General features: G+C 50.1%; 3 protein-coding genes across 7 annotated transcripts; 2 read left to right on the forward strand and 1 right to left on the reverse strand.

The window, feature by feature from the left end:
• The first annotated feature begins 593 nt into the window (after positions 1 to 593).
• LOC100688504 (atherin) lies at positions 594 to 1,990 on the forward strand. The gene is made up of 2 exons (XM_038535521.1): positions 594 to 1,447; positions 1,531 to 1,990. Exon 1 carries the CDS (start codon positions 594 to 596, stop codon positions 951 to 953), a length of 360 nt encoding a protein of 119 aa, XP_038391449.1. The 3' UTR covers positions 954 to 1,447; positions 1,531 to 1,990.
• A 5,098-nt stretch (positions 1,991 to 7,088) lies between these two features.
• On the reverse strand, positions 7,089 to 12,345 carry MIS12 (MIS12 kinetochore complex component). Of its 2 annotated transcripts, none has more exons than XM_038536470.1 (2): positions 12,189 to 12,345; positions 7,089 to 8,787 (listed from the first exon to the last, which is right to left on the reverse strand). In XM_038536470.1, exon 2 carries the CDS (start codon positions 8,745 to 8,747, stop codon positions 8,127 to 8,129), a length of 621 nt encoding a protein of 206 aa, XP_038392398.1. In that variant the 5' UTR covers positions 8,748 to 8,787; positions 12,189 to 12,345; the 3' UTR covers positions 7,089 to 8,126. The 2 variants fall into 2 exon arrangements, with proteins under 2 accessions (XP_038392398.1, XP_038392397.1); XM_038536469.1 differs by lacking the exon at positions 12,189 to 12,345 and adding an exon at positions 11,909 to 12,066.
• A 267-nt stretch (positions 12,346 to 12,612) lies between these two features.
• Positions 12,613 to 23,817, forward strand: DERL2 (derlin 2). Of its 4 annotated transcripts, none has more exons than XM_038536465.1 (8): positions 12,613 to 12,769; positions 13,443 to 13,508; positions 15,656 to 15,729; positions 16,838 to 16,931; positions 18,066 to 18,261; positions 18,523 to 18,613; positions 20,344 to 20,508; positions 23,302 to 23,817. In XM_038536465.1, exons 1-8 carry the CDS (start codon positions 12,677 to 12,679, stop codon positions 23,405 to 23,407), a joined length of 885 nt encoding a protein of 294 aa, XP_038392393.1. In that variant the 5' UTR covers positions 12,613 to 12,676; the 3' UTR covers positions 23,408 to 23,817. The 4 variants fall into 4 exon arrangements, with proteins under 4 accessions (XP_038392393.1, XP_038392394.1, XP_038392395.1 ...); XM_038536466.1 differs by having other exon boundaries at positions 13,446 to 13,508; XM_038536467.1 differs by lacking the exon at positions 20,344 to 20,508.
• The last annotated feature ends 1,170 nt before the right edge of the window (positions 23,818 to 24,987 follow it).

Consider the following 24,987-nt stretch of genomic DNA (forward strand, 5'->3'; position numbering starts at 1 on the left):
GGGGCTTCTAACTTTCAAGTTTTCTCAAAGATTATGGATTCGGTTTTTTACGTATTATATTTTATTTTATTTTTAAAGATTTTATTTATTTATTCATGAGAGACACACAGAGAGGCAGAGACATAGGCAGAGCGAGAAGCAGGCTCCATGCAGGAAGCCCGATGTGGGACTTGATCCTGGAATCCAGGGATCATGCCCTGAGCCAAAGGCAGATGCTCAACTGATGAGCCACCCAGGCGTCCCTACGTATTATATTTTAGACTGAAAAATAAAAGCAAAAACCAGAAAGACCTGTAATAAATATATCTTTTAAAAGGACATATCAATCCCCGGGGAAGCTCCGCACGCCTCTGCGCTCCCGGTGGTCCCCGCCTCAGCTCCCACCTCTGCGCGGACTCCCCTCCTGGTCCCGCCCCCGCCGGTTGCCATGGGAACAGGCCGCGGGCCGCGGCGCGGGTCTCCGGCGCGGGCGGGGGCGGGGAGGAGCCGGGGGAGGCGCGCGCCGAGCGGTCCCCGCCCCTCCCGGGCAGAGCCGCCGCGCAGTCCGGCCGCCGCCCACCGCGCTCCGCAGGCGACCCCCGCGCTCCGCGCCCATGGCCGCCCCGCTCTTCCCGCGCCAGCCCTGGGCCCCCGCGCCGACCCGCCCGGACCCCGCCGTCGACCCCGGGGGCCTGTTCGACGAGCCCCCCCCGGAGGAGCCCCTCGCGGCCCGCGCGCCCAGGGCGGCGGCGGGCAGGAGGGCGGGTCGGCGCGCCGGCGGGAGGGCGCAGGGGGCCCGCACGGGGCAACCCCCCAAGGCCGCGGCGCGCCCCCCGCCCCAGGAGGAGGCGCCCCCCCGGGACGAGGGCTGCTACCTCGACCATTTCCCGCACCTCTCCATCTTTATCTACGCGGCCATCGCCTTCTCGATCACCTCCTGCATCTTCACCTACATCCACCTGCAGCTGGCCTGAGGGCCCGGGGGCCCGGGGCTGGGGCGGGGGGCGAGGAGGGAGCCCGCGGGCTCGGCCTGGGTGTGCGGAGCGCGCTGCACACCCTCCATCTAGCTTCTGCTGCTTGCTTCTTTTGTCCTGTGCTTGTCACTACCTTTGTGTCACTGCGCATCTGGAGGCGCGTCCGAGGCAGCTGCCAGGAATGAAATAAGAGTGTTTGCGCCTGAGATTCGGGGAGGGGGCCGTCACCCCTGACGTCTAGAGGAGCGGGGTGCGGCTGACGACTGATCGTGTCCGTGGACCCTACACTTCAGGAGGTGGGAGCGCGCGCAGAGAGCCCAACCTTCGGTTTCTTAAGGGCCGAGCTGGCGGAAGGGCCCCCGCGGGAGGGTCGGCGCCCTGGTCTGCGCCCTGTGATGCTACATCGCCCCCGGAGCACTGGCCGGGTCCCACGCCCTCCCCCCGGGACTGGCAGACCTGAGGGCGCCGCGGACGCCGCCGGAGCACAGGACACAGTGAGTGGCATCGTCGGGGTGGCTCGTCCTCGCCCGTCCCCGGGGCTGGAGCTGAGCCCGACTCTGCGTTTCTCCTGCTTTAGGCTGTGCTGCGGCTGCGGAGCAGGGAGGAGAGCCACAGCGGGAGGGGCCGTCCTGGCAGGAGGCCACATTGTCGTCGGGTCCTGGACGGCGTGGGACCTGCGACTGCAGGCCTCCTCCGGACACGGGGCCATCTCTGGGCGCTGCGCGGGATGAGACTCTGGGGCCCTGGCTGGGGTGCGCGGGAGGGTGTTCCTTCTGCATCTTTGGCGGCTTCTGGGGCAATGGGACCCAGGACGAAGGGCGTGGGGTATCTGTTATTGGCAAGAATTCCTGCTGGAGAACTACCCGACCCATAGGAGTGGTCATCTCAGACCCAAGAGGCCTAACACCGAAACCCCCTCACCTGGCGTCTCCTTTTACTCCTGAATGTTAAATGTCATCAATCCAGTGCGCTACCACCTTACCTGGAAATGTTTGTCTTACCTCTAATGAAATAAATCCCTTTTGCAGCCTCCTGTATACGGAGTTCTCACTTAATTTAGAGCCCTGCAGGGGCTTGCCAAGCTTCCTGGTCTGCTGGGTTTCACCCCATAATTCTCACAGCATCCCTACCCTCCCTCCTAAACACTTGTCCCATGATCAGCCTCAGGTGCAGCCTCCCCCTCCACTAACTGAGTATGCAGGCCTCTAGGGCACCCTTCTCCATATCTGATTCCCAGGATGCATCAAAGTCCGGTTCTGTCCCCTCACATCAGGTCTGAGAGGTCCCTTGTGGCTTTATCTGCTGCTCCTCAGATTTCTTCCCCCATTGCTTCCATTATCAAGACACGTCTTGATACAGTACAGTACAGTCCCCCCACTAAGCTCTAGGATTTGCCCCTATTCACCCAGATTCTGTCTTTATAAGCTCGGTAAATTCCAGCATCAGAGACTTGTCACTCCCCAGTTCTGTGATTCCATGATCCCACATCACCGCAGCCCCACTATCTTGCTTGCCCTTCTGCACTTCGTTGCAGTACTACAAACCCGATGCCCTTGTTCCCCAATGTCAGCCTGTGCTTTACACCCATAGTTTACTACAATGATGCCCCCAACAACTAGTGGCTCTATTCCCCAAAATTAAGTCTCCAAGGTACCTGCAATATGTACCTTCCCACGTTTCAGTCTTGGATATAGGATCTCTCCTACCTACTTCTAATATTTGACTAATAATCACTGAGTCCCCATACATAGCTCTGTGTTCTCCAAACGGTTCCATTGTTTCCCATTCACACATCCCCCAGAATACCCATTATACGGTCCTTCAGTGACTACTCAGGATATGACCCCCCAGTAATCTCCCCTCCACTAATCCCCTGAGAGTAGATTCTCCCTGCCATTCCTAAAGCCAGAGTCCCCTGTTCCTCAACATATGCCCCCACTCCCTACCCCAAATTCCAATATCTGGTTCCCATGACTATTGTTAACTAGATTATCTTGCCTCTATAATCTGAACATAGGCTCCAATATTCTCCCTAAAAGTCCAGTCTCATTTGATCCCCTTATTTCAGGATTCCTTGTGTGTTCCCCCCAAACTCTGAAGATCACTGCCTGATAGGGGGCTCCAGTCTTCCCTAACGTTCACCCCATCATGGTTGACCTCAGTATTAAGCTCCTCCCACCCCCAGAATGAATTGCTTTCTTCCCATACGCCCATGTTCTCCCGTTAGCCTTAATTTTCTCCATACCCTAAAATTCTTGAAACATCTGAAATCTCCCAGATCTCCTTGAAATTCCTGATTCCACTGGGCTCCAGGACTTGGCCCTTATTTTCTAACCAATATTAAAATTCTTGTACTGTTACACCATCCATGTGTACCTTCAGCATCTTTTCCTCTTACATAGTTTAAATATCCCGTGATAGAGGTTCCTGGGTGGCTCAGATGGTCAGGCATCTGTCTTTGGCTCAAGTCATGATATCAGGGTCCTGGGATTGAGTCCCACACTGGGCTCCCTGCTCAGTGGGGAGTCTGCTTCTCCCCCTCCCTTTGTTCATTCTCTCAAATAAATAAATATCTAAATATCTAAATATACATACAGCCTCTCCACTCAAGTGCTAATGGACATCTTTTCAGGGTTCAACCATAAAAACAAATAGGCCCATTTTGGGGGTCAATTTGCCATGTTGCTCAAAAATCAAATCCTAAAGAGGGTCTTACTGACCTGGCTAGGATCATGTGCCCACCTTTGGCTGGAAGGCGGAAGGGATAACTTAAGATACGATGCAATAGGAAAGAAAGTTTTCCAAAGGAAAGCTGGAGTCACCAAAACCATGGAGGGTGGGCAGGCAAAAATAACTAGGCATCCTGTAAAGTGACTCTTAGCAGATCACAAATGATGGCGGGAAAGACAACTTTTGGGGGAAACTTTTCCCATTATGTATTGAGCTGTCAGGGGTCAGCAGGTATATGGGGGCAGTGAACAGTGGTTTCTGGATACCATGGCATAGTTCGGAAGTCTACGTTGGGGGACACAGTTGGAATCTAGCCGTGTGGAACAGTGGAATCTCAAACTGGAAGAATGAATGGATCCATTTTTTAAAAGATTTTATTTATTTGAGAGAGAGAGAAAGAGCGCACAAGCATGGGGAGGGATGAACAGTGGGGAGGAGCAGAGGGAGAGGAAGAAGCAGCTCTGCACTGAGCAGGGAGCCCGACACGGGGCTCCATCCCAGGACCCCCAGATCACGACCCAAGCCGAAGGCAGATAGATGCTCCACTGACTGAGCCAGCCAGGCGCCCCTAGAGCACATACTCATTATTTTTACCAACATTGCTGAGATATAATTCACATAACACAGAACTCATTCATTTACTATATCCACAGAGTTGCACAGCCATCACCATCATCAATATTGGGATATTTCATTACCCTGAAAAGAAACCCTTCACCCCTTACCCATCTCCTTCCAACTCCAGCCCCGCTCCCATCCCTGGGCTGCCACTAATCCACTTCCTGTCTCTGGATTTGTCCCATCTGCACGTTTCCCATACGTGGAATCATACAGTACATGAGTGCGTGGCCCTTTGTGACCAGCTCCTTTCACTTACTACATTTCCGAGGTTCACCTGTCACAGCATGTAGTAGCTTCAGTTGTACTGCTGAAGTGTCCCATTGCATGGATATACCACATTTCATGTATCCATCCATTTGTTTGGTTCATTTGGGTTTTTTCTGCTCTATGGCTACTATGAATAATGCTGCCGTGAACATTCACATACAATCTTGTGTGCACGGACTGAGTGCAGAAGAATCTCTTACACAGTAGTCCCCTAGAATCCTGTTTGTTTCTAGAAGGTTGGTAGTCACAGGAGTGCTGATGATACTGACTCTATACGGGCCCTCTGTCTCGTTCACGTTCATGCCATGACCTGTCTTGGGGCTATATGTTTCAGGTCCCTTGGAGATTAACACACCTGCACTAGAAATGCCCACCCAGGCCAGGATGGGGGCAGGTGGGTTTCAACCTCCCTTGAATCTGTTAGCAATAAGAGTCCTTCCCTTGCCGATGCAGCAACGGTGCCACGAGATCCAGTTCAAGGCTAGCTGTCAACGGGGTGGATGCCAGTCCTCTGAGTTGCATGTGAACCTCTGATGTCATACCACTGCCCTCTGCGCATCCCCTCGCTCTGTAAACATCTATGGACCGGGGACCGGACTTGGTGGAGTGTAACTGCTGGGTGGCCGACCTCTCTCATCCTGTGGCAGGAAGTTGCCCTAAACTGCGTTAACTGTGTGGCTGTTTCCTGGTCTCAAAGTGCCTTCTCAGACTGGGGAACACTCTAGTCCCTTCCCCACCTTCTAACTACATTGATATTGGCTCTTTACTTTTTGGAAACGCCATGCCCAGCAGTCTGCCTACCAGTGGCCTGCACTACAGCAGCAGGATGGGGGCACAGGGAGGGGAATATACACGCCTGAGTCTGGGGAATCCAAGGTTGGTATTACAAAGTCAAAGGCTCTGACCCCGAGGTGAGGAGAAAACTGGTGAGGCCGATGCTGGAGGGAATGGCACCTTGAGGCAGCGTGGATAACCAAGAGATTATTATCCAGACTTCTCATTTTTTGTGGGAGGAATTTAATTATTAGAGGATGACAGGGTCAAGTAGATTAATCTGTTCCTGTGGAGACACCCCCATGACAAACAGTATCAATATCCACCAGTTACCAAGCACTCACTCAACATGAGATGAACTCCTGAGTTTTTGTTTTGTTTTTTTTTTTTTAAGCTGGGTGTGGAGCCTGATGCAGGGCTCAAACTCACGACCCTGAGATCAAGACATAAGCTGGAATCCGGAGTCGAACGCATAACCACCTGAGCCCCCAGGCATCCCTGAACTCCTTGAGCTCTAGACGCTGTGGACTTTATCCTCCTGTCCAGATCACGTCCGTATTTTAAGTGCTCTCAGACAAATCGTATTATTATTATTGCATCTGTGAGGCCAAGCAGGTGTCAGCTGTTTCCTAGGCAAGCGGCCCACCTCCTCGTGTGTATGAATACTCTAATATCTGGGTTTAATCAGGTCTATGAGTAAACATGTCACAAACCTAGGCACTCAAAAGAACAGAAATGCATTCTCCCCTGCTCTGGAGGCCAGAAATCCAAAACAAGGGTGTCACACACCCCCACCCCACAAGTGCCTTGCAGGAAAGGTCTTTGCTTCTTCCAGCTGGTGGTGGCTGCTGGCGCCCCCAGGCGCATGACCCCGTCACTCCCACCGGCCTCTAGGATTATACTAGGTCCTCCTCTTCCATCTCAGATCTCTTGCTTTTTTCTAGTGAAAACACTGGTCACTGGATTTAGGGCCCACCCAGATAGTTCACAAGACTCCCCTTATCTCTACATCCTGAACATAATTATTCTTTTCCCAGATAAGGAACAATGACAGGTTCCAGGAATCAGGACATGGATGTATCTTTGGGGGAATCACCATTTAACGCTCTATACTAGATTTATTTTTTAAGATTTATTTATTTTATGGAGAGTATGCATGCACACACGTGTGAGCAGGGAGGGGGCAGAGGGAGAGAGAATCTCCAAGGAGACTCTCCATCGAGTGCGGATCCTGACTCAGGGCTCGATCCCACAACCCTGAGATCATGACCTGAGCTGAAACCAAGAGCTCAACACTCAACTGACTGAGCCACCCAGAGGCCCCTCTATACTAGGAAATGTTAAATAAGCTACAAACATGGCGCCTGGCTGGCTCAGTTGATGGAGTATGTGATATTTTTAAGATTTTCTTTATTTTATTTATTTATTCATGAGAGACACACAGAGAAAGGCAGAGACACAGGCAGAGGGAGAAGTAGGCTCCCTCCAGGAGCCCAATGCGGGACTAGATCCCAGGACCCCAGGATCACGCCCTGAGCCGAAGGCAGATGCTCAACCACTGAGCCACCCAGGCATCCTGGAATATACAACTCTTGATCTCAGGGTCATGAGTTCAAGCCCCACCTTGGGCGTAGAGATTACTTAAAATAATAACAGCAGATTGAAAACGAAAGCCTTTACAATATATATATCTCACGTACAGGATTGGAAAAAAAGACTCTTTGATAATAAACAGATTCCAGGTGAATACAGGCATCTTAAATCTATGAATATTTAATTCCAAGTATTAATGCCCTGAGCTACTCTTCTACATAAAGGAGAAACTCGAAATCCTGTTCTTTTGGAAGACATGGAAAGTAAGCAACACTGTAGGAGCAGCTACTGCTATTCTGCTCTTTTTATGGGTGATATAACACTTCACATGGATTAATTTCAGAAGAAAATATTAGATTCCACTAAATCCAAGCACGAGGCAGCTAAAATTTCCCACTGTGGGCACTAAATATTTGATGCGTAGGAGTATGAATAAGTAAGTTAAAAATATTAGGGACAAGGCAAAACTAAAGTATGGGAGGAAAATGACATAAATACCTAGTGGTCAGTTCAGATACTTTGCTCCCGGCTGTTCTAGGCTTGTCCCTCCACTCCAGCTACACTTGCCTCTTCTGTGTCCATGGTCTTCCCCAACCAGGCTCCCACAGAGCAAACAGCTCCACATCTCCAACACCATGATCACAGAAAGCATTTATTTTAGGAACGAAAACAACTTCTCTCTTTACTAAGGATCACACAGGTGGTGTTTCTCTATTTGCTTCTTCCCATCGGCTAATTTGCTGTGTAAGGCAATTCGTGGACGAGAGCAGGCCACAGGTGCCAGCACCCATCCAGCCATGCAGTGGCTGGTTCCTAATGAAGCTGCCCACTTAACCTTTTTCTCATTTGTTCGCATCCAAAGAATAAGTCAGAAGGATCAAGGTTACAAGGAGCCCCTGATCAAGGAACTGCTTTTACAGATCTCTCTGCAGTCCTGGTGCCCGGTGACATGCTGCTGGACCAGGAACCCCTTCCCACCTGTGAGAGGTCTCTAGGGAACATGGGCTCCAAGGATTAGTTCAAGGTAGTGTAGATGCCCTAGCAGAGTGGGGCCAGACAGAGGGAAGTGCGGAGTACAAGAAAGAGCCAATAAATGAAATCCCATAAGACATTCAGTTCACCAGAATATCATTCACATCAATCCCTTCCTATTCTACTTTCTGACAGGTTCCTGTCACTACTTAGAAATTACAGTATTTTCATTCTCTTGCCTTCCCGTTCCACAGTGTCCCTAATAGTCTGTAGTTTTCTGGAGTTCTGGACCATGAACACCAGGCTTTCCCTAAAATCACTAGTCCCGTGATCTCGGCCAGCATTTTCGAGTTCATCAAACAAAACAAGTGTCTGCTTAAGTTGGGCCTGCATAATTTTTTGTTCCTCTAATTCTGCGAGAAGGGCCTGCTTAGTGCCTAATTCAGTCTTATACTTCTCCTGTAACTGTTCAATTTCCTCCTGGAGGAGCCGGAACTCTTCCTCACTACAAGGATGCAGCTCCTGGGGTTTGTCTTCCGGAAGCAAAATGTTTGGGGGAATGCGCAGAATCAACTGTAAAAACAGCTGCTCCATTTTGCCAAAAAGGTTATCGAAACGTCCCTTCATGAAGCCGAGGAATTTCTCTGTGCATTTACGAACCTGGACGGGGCTGATCTCACAGCCTGGGAGGTCACCTAGCTTTTTCAGAATGACCTGTTCGACGGCCTGCATCACTTCAAACAGGTAGTCTTGAAATGCAATGTAGATTCTCAGCATGCAGGTTTGCGGTGTGAAGCCGAAGAACTGGGCCTCGTAGGTCATCGGATCCACAGACATCTTGGCTTATTTTGTTTGGTTAATTCTGACTATGAAAAATCTGCAAACGTAAAGAAAGAAAAAAATTCATTTGGATAAGAAATCAGCTGATGAAAGCGACAATTCCTATATTGCAAAGAGCCAGGAAGCCAGCAAACAAAACCCAAGGCACATGTGTTCCCCAATGCCTGACACTCCCTGCAGCCCTGCTCGTCCCATAGGCAACAAACCCCTGGCTCTCTGGCGCTTTCCCTCACCTCTCATCAGACAGGGCTCTGGCCCAGGGCTCAGACTCCTGAACTGCTACAGTCCCAGATGACTTTCATGGCATTTGGACTCAAGCAACACCCAAGAGACTAGGTTTCTGGAGTTTCAGCGGCCTTTGTCTCCACTCTTCTGGCCACCGTGGCTACTGCTAGTTGCAACCTCTCCCCAGGTGCTCCTACTTTTTGACCACAACCTCATATGCTCTTCTTCCACCTTAGCCGTCAGGACTCTCAGCCCTGGGATCCTCTTCCTTATAGTCCCTCCCGCTTCACTTCCTTCCCTTCCCACCAGGCTCCCTGATCCCACACTCCAACCACACTAACACCAACGTCCTGTGCTCCTTATCCTTCCCACCTCACCGCCTGAAAAAGCCCCAATGGCAGGCTGAGTAAGTTTCCTGTCAGCTTTACAACCATGACCTGTTTTTTCAAGCATCATCATCTAGAAAGATGGCACTCTGATCCCTCCTTGACACTGCAGGACCTTAACCAAGGCACCCTTTTCTGAGCTGTACCAATACGCTTATCCTAGAAATAAGAGATGGTCCATTATTCCTTCAGATAAAGACAATTAGCTAAAAACAAATGGCTATCTCAGTCACCAGGTGAATTTAGGATAATCTTTATGAAAGAACTTAAAGTAAATGGTTCAGTCAAATCTTACGGGATGGCAGAATTTGTACGTATGTGATAGCTAACAACTAGGTGTAACTGCTTGGCTATGAAAATAGGGTCGAATTCCTTCCTGTCCTTTTCATCTCATCCACAGGTGACCTCCGATGCCCTGCCATCTGGACATGCATACTCAGTAATAAAACTGCTTTCTTTTCCATGTCTTAGAAAAGGATTCTGTGGTTGGCAGGATCTTCATTCCCTCCCACTCCCTTGTGCCTACCTTCAGGATCAAGCTCAAACTCTGTCAACATGGCTTACAAGTGCCTTCATCATCTGACCTTTACCAACCAGTCTCCCTGTTCAAGGACCGCAGGTGGGCGTCACTGAGTTGATACTTCCCATTTCACGGCACTATTTTAGGTACCTTTCTTATTCTCCCATCTTTTATCTCCCATACAAACCCACTCTGGCATTTTAATAGGTATCTTTTCAATCCAAATTTAATTCATTCCAGATATGTTGTAGACATTCTTAAAAACAGCTTTGTATGTAGCTGTTTATACTTGTATGTTTGTAATCCCTACACTGCTCCTGACATACTCCCTCAACTTTATCATACACACACACACACACACACACACACACACGCCACACTCGGCATGTCTTCTTGTGACGGACACCTAGTTTGCTCTTAGCACTTCCTACCAGAAATAGCGTCACGAACACTCTCCCATGTCTCCTCAGAGACATACATGCATGTTATTTACAGAGGCAAGTAACTGCTGGGCCGTGCAGCTGATTCATAACGTGATTTTACCAAATACTGTGAAATGTTCTCTAGAACACCTGGGGGGAGGAGGCAGGTTAGGCTGACACTCCCCCTGGCAGCATATGAAAATTTCTTATGTCTTCACTAATACTGGACATTCAATATTCTAATTTTTGCTAATCTGATAGGTGTAAATTTGTTTTAGGGTGTTGCTTTTTGAAAACCAAAACTGGGGCGCCTGGGTGGCTCCATCCGTTAGGCGTCCAACTCTTCACTTTGGCTCAGTCATGATCTCAGGGTTGTGAGACTGAGCTCCGAGTTAGGCTCCATACCCAGTGGATTTTCTCTCTTCCTCTGTCCCTCCCTGTAAACCCTCTGTGCATTCATGCTCTCTCTTAAAAATAAAATTAAGTTATGAGAACTTATTTATAAAAAAATAAAGAAAACCACAGCCAACTAGCCCACACACAGGCTGGACACAGAGGGCTGAAACCACACTCTCCTGTCCCACCTAACATACTGTGGACATCGGCCTGACTTTATCACTCTGGGAGACCAGAGTACTTTCATTGTCCAAAGGGATCAACTCTTCCACGGAAAGCATGGATGATGTGCATGGACCCTGAGATTCAGAAACCCCTGCCTCAATTGTTTCTACCAATCCTGGACTGTGAGTGCAGGACTCCCACCCAGCCCTTATGGAGCCCTATATGGAGAGCTCCACTTCAATCCACACTTGCAATTCTCAACCTCCCCTCTTGCCCTTGTCCCTTGGAGAGCCTGCCAAAGCTCCTGGAGGTGTCCTCTACTGGGACAAGGAATACATTCAGAACGGATTTACCAATGGGTTGTGCAGGTGATATTTGGGGAGTGGGAAGAACTTTTTCTAAATTTACTTTTTAAGTAAACTCTACACCCAGCATGGGATTCTAACACCCCCCCCGCCCCCCAGGCAAAGCTATTTCAACATGGATCTCTCTGATTACAGGGAAGGTCCAGCACCTCTCCCTCCAGCCAAGTATCTGCTCTCCCCAGCCCTCTGCTTGCATCTTTCCTAGTCCACCACCCTACCTGATGGTCACTCCCTGTTCCAAAGATCCTCAGTGCGTCCTAATAACCGAGCGAACGAAGCCTGACACTCTCCACCTTGCCTGCGGGGACGAGCTACCTTCCTTCCGGGTGACGGTTCTTGCTCCCTCAAGGACAGACGCTGTGAGGAGCACCCGCACCTGCACCTCCGAGGGCCCCTGGCAGCCCAGCCGCTCTCGACTCCCCCCAGCGCAACCCCCCGCCCTCCGAGCAGGACCTCCCCCTCGAAGGGCCTTCCCCTCGCCAGCAGGCCTCCGCCAGCGCCCCCGCACCTGGGCCTACCTTCCCTGCCAGGCCTCCCCACCATCGTTCCTCCGCCAGCGACTCTCCCCCAGGACCCCCACATACCGAGGCCTCCCCGCCAGCGCCCCCTGACCCGGGCCTTCTTCCCCAGGAGGGCCACCCCTGCCTGCGCCCCCGACCTGCCCCCCCACTCCCCATACCTAGGATTCCCCATCAGGGCCCCCCTCCAGGACAGGTACGCCATCTCCCCGCGACGCCGACCGGGTTCTTCTTCGGGACCCCCACCTCAGCCACGCCTCGCGGAGGCCACTTCCGGCGCGGCGCCAGCTCCCGTCGGGCCCCGCGGCCCCGCGCCAGCCAGGAGCTCGGCGAAGGCGGCGCGCGGCCCGCACGGCGGGCGCCCGGCGACGGTGCCGAGCGCGGCCGCTTCTGTCGCCTCCCCCCTGCCCCGAGAAGGAGATGCGGCTCCGCGGCCCTTACCCGAGCGGGCGCGAGGGCGACGACACCAACCGCGCACCGGCTTCCCGCCACCGCCTTTAAACCAGCGCCTGCAGCTGCGGAGAGGCGGGGCCGCTGGCTTCCCGGATGCCGACCGAATCCGGCCCCAGCGAACGAGGGCCCGGGCGGGACGGCATCGTGCTCCTGATTGGCCGGTCGCGCGCGGCCGCCTCGCTGGGCGACGCCGAAGGGGCCGGGCGGGAAAGCCAGCTGTGGCCGGCGGGGATTGGCCAAGGGCGGGGGACTGACACGCCTCTCCCTGACGTTGTGGGCTGGTGGGTGGGGCGGCCGGGCGGGGCCCCGCGGAGGCGCAACTCGTGATTGGTCGGCGCGCTTTGCCGAGGGCTCCGGCGATTGGCGGCTGGCCGTCTGCGCGGCGCTGATTGGGCGACAGCCCGCTCTGGTCCCGCCCCGCCGCCGGGGCTGACTGGCGGAAGGGGAAGTGGGGGGGGCCGGCGGCGGTGGGGAAGATGGCGTACCAGAGCCTCCGGCTGGAGTACCTGCAGATCCCGCCGGTCAGCCGCGCCTACACCACCGCCTGCGTCCTCACCACCGCCGCTGTGGTGAGCAGCTGCAGCGCCAGCTTCTGTCTGTCCGCGCTACAGACCTCGGGAGGCGGGGGTTGGAGCCTCGGAGGAGCTCCCGAGGGGTTGGTCCCAGGAGTGGGTGGAGGCGTCCGGGGCTGGCTCTGGAGGGGTTCCGGGTGGCCTGTCCAGCGAGCCGGCGAGGGAGTGTTGCCCCAGGACGAGGTGCAGGGTCAGGGCTGCAGGCGGGTGTCCGAGAGAGAAGGGTGGACCTGGAGCAGGTCGGAGCTGCGGGCGAGGGGCAAGTGGTCCTGGGGGGCGGGGGGGGGGGGCTTAGGGAGGCTGGAAGCTGCCGGGAGGGCAGAGCCTGGGGGGACGCCGTGGGGGAGCTCCCGGTGAGCTGTGTGGCTTGGCCCAGCCGCTCCAGGCGGCGCCTAGGTGATGGGCAGCTGCCCCCGGGTCCAGGGCAGCCCCACCAGCCCGCCCTGCCCTCAGGTCAACCCCAGCTATCGCCACAGGAGACAGTTTGATTTCTTTGTTAGGTAGCGGGGTGCAGGGAGTGGTCGCGTTTGTACAGGACTCTGTACCGATCCCCTCCTCCCGCCTAAGAGGAAAGCCTCAGAGGGCTTGGCAGGAGTGAGACGGGGACGTGGTGGGACTTGTTTCTTGCTGTACTCGCTTTAAGCAGCTTTTTTTTTTTTTTTTTTTCCAGCAGTTGGAATTGATCACCCCTTTCCAATTGTACTTCAATCCTGAGTTAATCTTTAAACACTTCCAAGTAAGTGGTCGTCACAGCCACGTTTCACGTGCCAGTGGTTAAACTTGGTTGGTTTGAGGGTTGTTTTTTTTTATACTTGTTGATAGCAGATCCTCCGCCTTCTTGTCAAAACAAGAATCCAGTGGGAATATTTGATTGTGAGTCTTGATGTGGGGCTGGGAGGGTGGTAATAAAGCCGTGGTTCTCCATCCTGATTGGGTTTCAGAGTCACCTAGGGACTGTTTAAGACATTCTCAGGTTCCTCATGTACCCAAATTGCAATCACCAAAGGTGATTTTTATTTGTAAAGTGCATGGTTTTGATTTGATGTGTCCAGTTCCTATATTTAGAAATTACTGCTTCAGGAATGCCTGGGAGGCTCAGGAACTTGAGCATCTGCCTTCAGCTCAGGTCATGATCCCAGGGTTTAGGATCAAGCCCCGCATCAGGCTCTACACTCAGTGGGGAGTCTGGTTCTCCCTCTCCCTCTGCTGCTCCCTCTGCTTGTGCTCTGTCTCTCAAATAAATAAATAAAATCTTAAATAAAAAAAAAGAAACAGTAAATTACAGATTCAGAGTTAATATTGCAGTTTGAGAGGAGACTGACCAGCCCAGGGAGAGTCTGAGGGTCCCTGTGTTGCCCACTCACCACCTCGGTGTTATCTCCACGGCCCACTACAGAAACTCAACTCAGTGCTTTTATTTTTTTTTAAGATGTATTTATTGATTTTATGATAGATTGAGAGAGAGGCAGAGACACAGGAGGAGGGAGAAGCAGGCTCCATGCCGGGAGCCCGACGTGGGTCTTGATCCCAGGACTCCAGGATCACACCCTGGGCCAAAGGCAGGCGCCAAACCACTGAGCCACCCAGGGATCCCCTGCTAGTGCTTTTAAATTGATCCACCTTCCAGGGATCAGATGATAATAACAAAAGACCCAAAGACTGACTTCAACAATATGCCGGTTTGTGAGAACCCAGTAGGAGACTGTCCTCTCCTGTAGTTAGAACGCTAAAGGAGAAATGTCTTATGATCAGGTGGCCTGTAGCTGGCGTGGGACAAGGACCCAAGAGTCTGTCCTTTTCCTCTACACTTCCCTCTGCCTCAAGTGTGTGTCATTCACTTCACACCCTCTGAGCTCCAACTTTTGTGTAGCTTCACAGAGTCCCCCTCCTTGTGTCCCTCAGGGTATCTGCAAACACTGCTTTAGAGTATCTCTCGCTGTGTGCTTGCACTCATTTATACACTTGTCTCCGTGCTATGCTGGTAACTCTAATCCTGGCCTCAGTTAGTGCATAGAACTGAATTATTTCAATCTTGTTCCCAATTCTGAAGAATTGAGTGATGCACAGAGAAGTCCTGCAGACTCTCGTCACTGCCTTTCTCCTTCACTACTCACCTGGCCTTGGCTAGGCGCTGTGGCTCTTCCAGGCCTTGCTTCCTGTTAACTTACTTGGTTCCATTTTGCCTGAGGTTAAACTCAGTGACACCAAGCATTCGCATTTGGAGCTGGGAGTTCCAGGTCTGGGTTCAGAGTCTCCTAGTTCAAGTTCCCCAGGGCAAGCCATTTGCAAGCTCTCCAAGTGTCTTGGGTTCTTCCTGTGGGACATGAGGATGGAAGTACCAGCCTGGGTCTCACAGGGTTATTAAGGTCACTCCAGAGCATAGACCATGGTGAAACATTGTAAAATGTGGAGCTCTGTCCCCTTGTGAGTAGTTGTTTTATCGTGGGTGTGGATGTGTTGGGTAGGGAAACCTATACCGGGGTTTCCAACGTGACAAAAGGAGTCCTTGTATCTGCCAGTTAGACTAATTATTAGAGCATTAGATCTTTACTTGCAGGGAGTCGGCTCTTTATTTAGACTAGAACTTGGTTTTTTTGTTTTTTGTTTTTTTAAAGACAACGACAGTTTCAAAGTGTCTGTCCCATTATCCTTATTAGAAATTTTAGGAGCTGAGTGCTATCTTTCAGACTTCCAACTAGAAGTAGCACAAAAATCCAGGGTCAGATCGAGTGTGCCCTGCTTTTTGGTTCAGATTATACAATCACTTATTCATGGCCTTACAACCATTGCGACCCTAGGATATGTCCTCTGTCTTCCTGTGGCAATGTATCCTGGTGTATTTTACCTAATCTCTCTTTCTCTTGATTTTTTGTCTTTTAACAGATATGGAGGCTAATCACCAATTTCTTATTTTTTGGTCCAGTTGGATTCAATTTTTTATTTAACATGATTTTTCTGTATCCTTTATTAAGTGGGGGTTAGCATCAAAACTTGAGGTTTACGTAGGGAATACAATATAAGGTAAAGCTATCGATGCTGCTGTGTTTGTTACTCTCTTAACTGTGACTTCTGGGTACAGGCTCTGTGGGACACAGAGGAGTTGGTCAGAAAGTAGTATTTTAAAGGCATTCTGTTGGTCCCTACTTGTTCTAATGGGAGCTATCCAACCACAGAGTGATTACCTTTCTGCCCATAAGTCACTTACAAATTAGATCAAGGGAGAGGAAAAGTGGGTTAGTTGAGGCCTATTTACAAAATAACATCAGCAGGTGCCTGAATACGGTGATAAGCCCCAGAGCCTGGGTACAGGCATGAGGAGGGGGTTCACAAGGAACGGAGAACACGAGATATCCTTAGATCTTGGTTGCCAGTTCTGCTGGCTGGAAAGATGGTGCCCGACAGGCCACATGCCAGTTGTTGAAAGAGGGAATGAGATATACTCTGGTCAGGGGATGATTGGGGCCTCCAAACAGGACATTTGTCCTCCACCTGACCCTCTGGAGTGATAGAGGAGTTACGGCTCAGCTTGAGGGGGTGGGGGGGGCTTTGTTGGGGTTGCAGGACCCCTGCCCTAGGATGGAGTCCATGGGTCCCATGTGATACGTCATCCTGGTAAGTTTCTCAGAGTGAAGTATTTTCATCATGCTGCATCCTTGTTGGCCAAGGTACAGAAGTGCCAAGTCACACGAGGCTTCTTGCCGGGCGTGTCTTCCAAGTCAGGTTGTGAAAAAGCATGGGTGGTACAGGTCACGTGGGGCTGAGCGTGGGAAAGACGACCCATGTTTGGAAAGGTTTCCTGAGTAGCTGCAAGCTTGTGTGTGCAGCGTCAGGCTCCTTCCCCAGCCAGGAGTGCTTTGTGCCATGGGCGGAGCCAGTCAGAGCTAGTCTTTGCCTTGCCCAAGGTGCCTGGTGGAAGGGAAGTAACTATACTCCCCGTGAACATGCCGAGGACGTGAAGGCTTGGCCTGGTCCAGCTGACACAGAGTCCAGGTGCAGCTCAGCAACACGTTAACTTTACTGTCTTCCTGATTGTGTGCTTAATGTTTTCTTAACTCGGCACTTAAGGTACCGCTACTGTCGAATGCTAGAAGAAGGCTCTTTCCGAGGTCGGACAGCAGACTTTGTATTTATGTTCCTTTTTGGTGGATTCTTAATGACTGTATCCTTCAACAAGTAGAGTGAATACAGGAAAACTTGCCAAATGCCCTGTGTCCTCCTACAGCTCTCCACCTGCCTTCCACGGCCCACTAGATAAGCTGAGCAGATACAGGTGGATTCCACACCATAGCTGCAGGCACTGTGGCTCTTTTACTTTCTGGGATGGCGTTCTGAGCCTCAAGCTGGGCCTCGCTGGGCCAGGAGCCTTTGTACCGAGAGCAAGTCAGAAGCAGTGTTAGCCCACGGGGGTCACCGTTTTACTACTTTAGGTTTATGACTGTCGATGTGCGTACGTTCTTTTTTTTATTTTTTTTTAAGATTTTTTTATTTATTTATCTATAGAGACACAGAGAGAGAAAGAGAGAGGCAGAGACACAGGCAGAGGGAGAAGCAAGCTCCATGCAGAGAGCCTGACATGGGACTCGATCCTGGGTCTCCAGGATCACGCCCTGGGCTGCAGGTGGCGCTAAACTGCTGCGCCACAGGGGCTGCCCACGTTCTTTTTTTTTTAGAGAGAGAGTTTGTCATGGGGGGAGGAGAGAGAATCTCAAGCAGGCTGCACGCCCAACACAGAGCCCAACGTGGGGCTGGATCCCACAACCGAGATCATGGCCTGAGTCAAAACTGAGTCGGACGCTTAACACACTGCGCCACCCAGGCGTGCCCCTCCCAATGTGTGCTTTCGAACAAAGTTGGCAAGACATTTATTCAGTCATTATCAAAACTGATAAATTAGTATTTTTAACTATTGTCATGGGTGTAACAGCCTTGAACACAGTCCGTTCTGGGACAGTTTCTCCAGCTATCTTCACTCACCTCTTAAAGGTGCTAATGGTGAGTGAAACTTAACATAATTATTGACTGAGGAATTCCAATATTTCCCAAATAGTCAAGAACTTTGTGGAAATGGTATTAACTGGAAGCAGCTATGGTCCAGATGTGCTGGCCCACACAGATTTTTGCCTGGTTGCTCTGGGTAATTATTTTCAGGCTTTCCCCCCCCCCCCTCTCAGATTAACTAGCTCGGGACTGCCCTACCTCAGACCTATGTTAGAGCCCAGCCCCCCCCCCCATCTTGCTCCGCCTTCCCTCTCACACTACTGAGGTTGATACTTTCCTTAATGCCATCTGCTAGCTTTTTGGTTTGTTTGTGAGCTTAGTTTTCCTGGGACAGGCCTTTACAATAATGCTTGTCTACGTATGGAGCCGAAGGAACCCGTATGTCCGCATGAACTTTTTTGGCCTTCTCAATTTCCAGGCGCCCTTTCTGCCCTGGGTGCTCATGGGCTTTTCCTTGTTGCTGGGGAACTCCATCATCGTGGACCTCTTGGGTAAGAACCTCATCGTGACTTTTTCTATTTGTTTTTACGTGTGAACTAGTCACCGCCGTTTTTCATGTCTGGCACTCACATACAGCTGTTCTGGGATTGTTTGATGGTTGCATGCTCAAAGATTACAATACCAGTTTTTAAATTGATTTTTAATAACCATAGTGACATTTCTTCCTAAATACACAGAATTTATGTTGGTAGATCCACTAGTAATCAAAATTTTCATCCTGCCCCTCATTCTTTATTTTTGGGCAACTCTAGGCATCGCAGTTGGACACATATATTTTTTCTTGGAAGATGTATTTCCCAATCAGCCTGGTGGAATAAGAATCCTGAAAACACCATCTATTTTGTGAGTATTGGACGCCAGGCTGCATTTTCCTTGCAGATAGCATGGGACAGGGTCTGTGTCTGCGTCTCCGTGGGGCTGCCGTAGGTCCTGGCACATGTGGTTCAGCTCTGTCAGTATTTGCAGATTGAACCATGGGCTGCAGTTGAGGAGCATTTGGGTTGGGTCAGAGCAGATGGTGCCAGGGTTGTGCAGGAGTGAGCTTAGGGTGTCCTGGGGATGACGTGGCATGCTGCCCGATGACCACCAGCCCCTCCTGCCCCAGGGAGGAGTCTGCTGGTTTCCACGTGAGCCACTGCCCAAGCTTACAGCACAACTGACACCAAGGAAGTTTCCAGTGGTGGGATTTCTGGCCTTCCAGGGAGTAGGAGAAGCAGGGCTCAGCAGTGAGGCGGACTAGAACCAGGTGTAGGGTACCCACTGACCAGCTGTGTGACTTTGAGAAAGTCTGTCTTCATCACGCACTGCGCATTCCGCATTCCTGAGAGTGAAGCTTTGACTTCTTTCTACCCCAGGACACTGTGTCCTTGAGACAGGGTCCATGGGAGGAGTCAAGCATGAGTTTTTATTATACAGGGTTGGGTGTGGAAGAGTCCAGCAAAACAAAGACCACTGAGCAGGAACACTGCCTCTCATTGTTGACCTTTTGATGCATATTCTTTCGTCTTACTGTATGTGTGCTTTTAAAAAATGTTCTTTTGTAACCATCTTTTCAATATGTCATAATCATTTTTCCATCCTAGAAGTAGGATTGCTGTTTTGGTTATTGACGAATCTCCATCGGAATGGATGCTTAGGTTTATGGTTCGACTGGCCACATAGAGTGGCTGTTTCCCCGCAGCCTTGTCAGACATGGGAGGGATTATTTACTTTTTCCTGGTTGACAGCTGTGAGGTGCTGTCTGGTTTTTATGACTTTTTTTTTTTTTTAATAGTTTCAGACTTACAGAAAATTACAAACCATTCAAAGGACTTTTTCCTCATAAGTGTTTGAAAGTAAGTTGTCGATCTAATTTCACCACCACCACCACCACCACCACCACCACCACCACCCCCCCGTTGTGTATTTTCCCTGAAGAAGGACATTTCCCTACGTAGTCAAAATCAGGAAAAACAGGACTCCTCAGACCGAAGCCTCTCCTGGCACTTGTCCCAGTCGGTGTCTCACGGGACAAGAGTCCAGCTCAGACTCAGGTGTCGCATTTCTTTGTCACACCTCTTTGGGCCCTGCCAGTTTGGAGCAGCTCCTAAGTCTTTCCTGGACTCTGACAGTGACGTGTTTGACGGTTGTCATCCCCTCCCATAGAAGGGCCCGAAGATCTGGGTTTGTCTAGTGCTCCCTCACATTTAGGTCTCACGTGTTCGACAGGAGCATCAGAGAGGTGACCCGTGTCCTCCCTGCAGTGCTGACGGGTCTGTGGGTCTGCGTGTGCTGGATCCGTCAGACTGGCTGTCATGGCTCTGACGACTGGATTAAGGTCCATCATAAAGCTCCTTTTGTTCCTTTTGTGATGCTCTGTGGGAAGGCACCTTGAGATGGTCAGTAGCCTTTCTTGATCGCATTCCCGTCCTTTATGTCTACATGAGCGGCAATCCCTTGTCATTGTTGCTTTGATGCTCCTGCCCCAGGTTTGGCCAATGAGAACCCCTTCAAACTGGCTTCTAATTACTTTTCAACGTGTCCCCATCATTCTGTCTCTTCTTTAAGTAATTGATTATTTTCTGGCCAGACAGGATCTCCCAGGCTCCTCCTCTCCCTGATGCTGTTTCTGCAAGGTACTCTGGTTCCTTCCTAGTGGGGAGTGGTGCCTGGAAGTCAAGATGCGGGCACTGGGTGTGCTCATTGCTTGCGGAGTTACCGGACCGTGAACAGAGCGAGGGAAGTCTGCGTGCCTGTGGGTGTGTTTACATCTGCATTTGCATATCTGTGTTTTTTAAAAGCATGAGGTTCCTGACATCCCCAGCTCTAGGATGAGTCTATATGAATCTAGGTGTTTTTTCTTACTGTATTTTTTTCTCCAGTGTTTTATTATTGAAAATATCCAAACTCACAGAAAGTGGAAAAAATTATACAGTGATATCATTTACCCACCACAGATTCTGTGGTTATATTTTACTATTCTTGCCTTTTATACATCTCTCCATGCCTCTGTCCATCTTTCCATTCCAGTATCCTTAATTCTTTAAGTACTTGAGTGTGTATGTCACTGACTACACACTTTTTCTTTTTTTCCATACAAGAGAGTACACCTCTTAAGTGTGTTAACTAACGGGTTTTCATAAATGCACAAGCCTGTGTGACCCAAACTCCTATCAGGATGGAGTGTTGCATTACCCAGAAGGTTCTCTCCGTCAGTCTGTCAGTCCTTGCCCCATCCCCCAAGAAGCAATCACCAGGCTGATCTTGTAGCTCTGCTAGCTTCACGCGTGGAGTCCTCCAGGATGTGTGGGTAAACCCCTAGGTGTAAGGCCTCTTCCATTCACCGTCAGGGGATCAAGATTCATCCACATCGTGGCTCACAGCAGGGATCTGTTCCCCTTTCTACAGAGTAGCGTTTCACCAGGTGAATACTCCACCTCCTTTTCTACAGTTCCTTAATTCTCACTGGCAGGGAGGAACCTGATCTCCGTTGTCATTACTATCTTCACCTATTTAGTGAACCCCGAACATAGCCCGTCTTATTACTGCGCCCCCATCCCCCATGCGGATGCCTTCTTGTCCTGCTCTGCCTCACACCCACCAGGGTTGGCTGCCCTCTGATGGGGAGTGCCTGCTTGAGCCTACTCAGGCTTTGACACGCGGCACCAGGCCCCTCCACATGTGTGCGCCCTACACTGGGATGCCCCCCCCCAGCCCCATCCTGCCCTGGAGCCACCATGGCTCACTTCCTTGCACACCCACCCACTTTATTTTGTCCTGTTTGAGTTTGGAAAGTAGAAGCAATCTGGGTTTTGAACATGCTTTCTTTTAATTATTACTAAAGCAAACGTTTTCATGTTTTATTGGCCTTTTGGATTTCCTTTTTGAATTGCCTTTTCAGCCCTGTATTTTTCTACTGGGGTATGTTTGCTTTCATTGTTAGTTTTGTGAGAATTAAGGGAGCTCATGTTGAAGTATAGGTGCTGTTTCAGACCCCATGATAAAGTAGAAGTTTTCAGCTAATTTTGTCAGCTTCAGGCAAGTGTAATTAGAAATACGAATGCCCAGAGTGGATGCTGTTTTAATGGTCAATTCTCTTTTTTTTTTTTAAGATTTTATTTATTCATGAGAGACACAGAGAGGCAGAGACACAGGCAGAGGAAGAAGCAGGCTCCCAGCAGGGAGCCTGATGCGGGACTCGATCCCAGGACCCTAGGGTTACGACCTGAGCCGAAGGCAGATGCTCAACTGCTAAGTCACCCAGGTGTCTCTAATAATCAGTTCTCTAAGGAGAACTTGAATGGCCCTATAAAGGGATTTTTTTTTTTTTTTTCATGAGAGGCACACAGAGAGAGGCAGAGACAACAGGGAGAGGGAGAAGCAGGCTCCATGCAGGGAGCCCAACGTGGGAATCGATCCCAGGTCCTATAAGGGGATTTTAAAAGTCTTTTGGACACTATCTTTTTCTATGATCTGTGTAATTTTTCTTGGAATGACTTGTGAACTTTTTAAAATTTCACTTGTGATAAAATATACATAACGTGCGCAGCCCGGGTGGCTCAGTGGTTTAGCACCACCTTCAGCCCAGGGCCTGCCTGATCCTGGAGACCCAGGATTGAGTCCCACGTCAGGCTCCCTACGTGGAGCCTGCTTCTCCCTCTGCCTGTGTCTCAGCCTGTTTCTCTCTCTGTGTCTCTCATGAATAAATAAATAAAATCTTTAAAAAAAGAAATACATAACGTAAACGAGCAGTTCCGTGGCAGTAAGTACTCTCAGTGTGTGCTTGTGCCACCGCCATCCATCTTTATAATGCTTGATGCAGCAGAAGTGAAACTGAGCTGAGTAACACCCCATCCCCAGCCCTTGGCAGGGGCAGTGCTTCTCTCTCTCTCTCTCTCTCTCTCTCTCTCTCTCTCTCTCTCTCTCTCTGTCTCTGTCTCGGTTCCTCATACACGAGGAATCACATTCTATTTGTCCTCCTAGGTCTGGCTTGTTTCACTCAACACAGCGTCCTCAGGGCTCATCCACATCCGAGCAGGTGTCAGAACCTCCTTCCTTTGTGAGGCTGACTACTATCCTATTGTGTGGATGGACCATCTCGGTGATCCGTCTGTCAGTGGGTACTGGGTGGTACCTTGGTTATGGGGAGACATTTGTGATATTTAGTGTGAATCAGGTTACAGAACAAATGTGTTATCTAACTTTCATAAAATTACATATATAAAAGTTCTGGAAGAATGATGACAGCATTAACAGGGATTATTCCTGAAGATTTAGGATGTTTGTATGTATTTTCTGTTTTCTCTGCAACTAATATGTGTTGCTTTCATAATAAAAAGAAAAAAAAAACAAGAGATAAGAGTTAATATAAACATGAAATTATTTTTTTTTTAATATGAAATTATTATGACTTATCTGCACAGCGTGATGACTGTTTCCTTGGTGGGCAGCTATAGTGTCTGTCGTCAGAGGCCTGAGGGAAGTCTCTGGCCTTGCAGCACAGGACCCGGGGTGATTCTGGGCCTAAGTGATCTCTGTTCCCTGTCTTTCAGGAAGGCTATTTTTGATACACCAGACGAGGATCCAAATTACAATCCACTACCTGAAGAGCGGCCAGGAGGCTTTGCCTGGGGTGAGGGCCAGCGCCTCGGTGGTTAAAGCAACAGTGCCAATAATGAGACCCAGCTGGGAAGGACTCAGTGACATGCCCTTTGGGATTCTTTTATCCTTTGTGTTGCAAAAGTGCGGACACTTTTGACGGCTTGGCAGGTTTTAACTCCAGAAGCACTTTATGGAATGGTACACTAATGGATCCAGAAGACACTTGGAGCAGCCGGCCAGTGGCTCCTCACTACCCTGGCAGTGAAGGTATAATCTCTCCAAGCCAAACCACTGGAGAAACAAGTACCCTGCTGCCTCTGGCGAACAAGTACAGGAGTGCTTGAGTTCTGGGGTGTAAGGCAGAGCTTTCTCTTCCTCTTCTTCTTTGATAGACGAGGCCATGGTGTAAATGGAAGTTTCAGAGAGGACAAAATAAAACTGAATTCCATCTCTCTCTTCTCACTGAATCAAAGCTTTTGTGTGTGATCTTTTAAATGACAACAGTGTGTTCTAGTTAGCTGCCGTGTAGGCCTGGGCCAGCCTGCTCTTCCCGGGGCCACCTCAGCTTTCGACGGGATCGTGTTTCAAGACTGGAAGTATGTGGCTGCTGCGCCGTGGCTGTGCACACGTCTTACCCATGCAGCAAGCCAGCTCCAGTAGGAGGAAGATCAGTTGGTGCTGTCCAGATACTTTGTTCTCCGTCTGGGTTTGGCAAAACGTCCAGTTGTTGGATGACTGGGAAACGGGGGTATAGGGTGGTACTTGCGGCAGCAGGAGTTGCAGCTACCGGAGGGCTGGCTCCGGGCTCATGTGGCATCTTCCCGATTCTGCCTGTATTCCTCCATTAAGAAATATCCAGGAAAAAACATGCCATGGCCAGCCACCCTTTGGGAAAATGGCAGATAGATCTCTTTTAGATCTGGGATGTTGACTCTGGAGCCAGATGAACAGGTACCAGTTAGGAATACCCGGGCCTTGGGCTGGTTGACTTTGGTCATTTTGCTGAATGAAAAGCCAAGCAGCTTTTCAGAGCCAAGCACCTGGTTTACCTTCACAACCAGGTAAAAATTAGGGTCCAGAGGAGTAGACACTTAATGCCTGTGATTCGATAAAGACCCATCCAGAATTATTAATTTCTCTGGGCCTCTGCAGGTTTGCACTCACACTAAGTAGTTCAGAGAACCCACGGGATGAAGATGTCCACCCATAGGGAAGAGATGGTTGCAGATGGTTCTAGCAAATAGGACGTAGACATGGACCATTTCCCCAGGAGTGGCAGCCTGGGTAAGTGGTAGCTAGCACTCTTCCATAATGAGCTTTCCCTCAGCAAGATGAACTTGAGAAAAAAAAAAAAAGATGAACTTGAGGTTTAGGGTAAATGTAATTGACACCCTAAGTGGGGATTTTTCAGGTGGTGTAGTGAGGGGGAAAGTATTTTAATGTCTTCTCATGGCACATGCATTAGTGATGAAAGGTAGTACGGACAGTGGACATGCTGCTGGTCGGTAACCGAACATGGCTATTACAATTTTACAGAATGTGGTTTAATGGGACGGCTTTTTTCCTAAGCAATGAAAAAAAAAAAAAAAAACTTTTAACATGCCAATCTGAGGATGTACGATCCTTACAGGATTCTT

The sequence above is a fragment of the Canis lupus genome, chromosome 5, assembly GCF_011100685.1.
Source record: "Canis lupus familiaris isolate Mischka breed German Shepherd chromosome 5, alternate assembly UU_Cfam_GSD_1.0, whole genome shotgun sequence".
Lineage (NCBI taxonomy): Eukaryota > Metazoa > Chordata > Mammalia > Carnivora > Canidae > Canis > Canis lupus.